We start from the raw sequence: 1,136 nt of genomic DNA, 5'->3' as shown, positions 1-1,136 counted from the left end.
CGCAGCCGCCGCCCCCCAAGGCGGCGCTCTGGCCGCTGGCTGGCGACACCCCCCCAGAGTCGCCGCGGAGCAACGGCGGCAACAGCGGCGGCGGCAGCGGCGGCGGCAGCGGCGCCGCGGCGCGTGGCGGCCGGCCTGAGGGCGGCAGGCTCGACACCGGCGGCGCCGCCGCGTCCCCGCCGCTCGCGCCGGTGGGGGGCGCGTCGATGCGCCGCGCGCACAGCAGCCAGGCCATGTTCAGCCTCGCGCGCGCCCCCGCGGCCGCCTCGCCGCCCGGCCTCCGGGGCGCTGGTGGCTGTCATGGGTCCCCTAGCAGCGCGTCCAGCCTGGCCGCCGCCGAGCAGCAGCCGCCCTCGCCGGACGGCGCGCCGGTTGCGCACCCCGGGGCGTTCCAGCCGCCTGCGCACGCGCTCAGCGCCCCGGCGGGCGGCCGCGCTGCGGGCGGCGCGGGGGCGGGGGCGGGGTCTGCGGCGGCGTCTCCTGCCGCCGACCCCTACAACCTGCGGGTGGTGGCCCATAGCCTGGGTGGCGCCAGCATGCTGATCTACCTGGTGATGCGGCTGCGCAGCGGGCGGCCCCACCACGTGAAGAGGCTGGTGCTGCTCACGCCCGCGGGGTTCCACGAAATCGTGAGCCACGGCCTGGAGCGCCGTCGCCGGGGGCGGGGAATGGGGGGGAGAGTGGGGTCGGCGGGTCAACAGGGGAAATGCTGCCCTGCGCGCCCACCGGCGCGCAGGTCCCTTCGGGGATGGGGGTCAAATCGGCAACCCTTGGAGGGGCCTGTGCGCAAGGGTCGGACCCGCCTTGCGTCTGGGCCCATGGGGCCACCAGCACGTGCTGCGCAGCAGCGGCTCGCTCCTCTGCCACCACATGCTCCCTCACGCTGTTGTCAGGCACAACACTTCTTCGCTCCAGACACGCCACTCTGAACCCCCCCCCTTTGCCCCCCCCTCCCAAGGTGCCGTGGGTGTTCCAGCCGGTCATCCGCGCCATACCAGTAGCCATGGCCCTCATGCGGCTGCTGTTCGGGGGCGCCGCAGGTGAGGGCACGCGTTAGGCGTCCGCGCACCCCTTGAGCATGATTGTTCGGCAAATTAATGGACGCAAGATCAGGCCCACGTCGCGCAGCCTGCATG

At 74.9% G+C, this 1,136-nt stretch overlaps 1 protein-coding gene across 1 annotated transcript in view; it reads left to right on the top strand.

Moving 5' to 3' along the window:
- MNEG_13731 (hypothetical protein) overlaps positions 1 to 1,057 on the top strand; it is a gene marked incomplete at both ends in the record, with an annotated part of 4,781 nt that extends 3,724 nt beyond the window's left edge. The window contains 2 exons of the mRNA XM_014037797.1: positions 6 to 629; positions 959 to 1,057. Coding sequence (XP_013893251.1) covers positions 6 to 629; positions 959 to 1,057 — 723 coding nt within the window. The remainder of the gene's footprint in view (positions 1 to 5; positions 630 to 958) is intronic.
- Positions 1,058 to 1,136: the final 79 nt, after the last annotated feature.

The sequence above is a fragment of the Monoraphidium neglectum genome (genome assembly GCF_000611645.1).
Source record: "Monoraphidium neglectum strain SAG 48.87 unplaced genomic scaffold scaffold04010, whole genome shotgun sequence".
NCBI classification, from domain to species: Eukaryota; Viridiplantae; Chlorophyta; class Chlorophyceae; order Sphaeropleales; family Selenastraceae; genus Monoraphidium; species Monoraphidium neglectum.
Note: the sequence above shows the minus strand (reverse complement) of the source record. Positions and strands in the feature narration are given on the sequence as shown.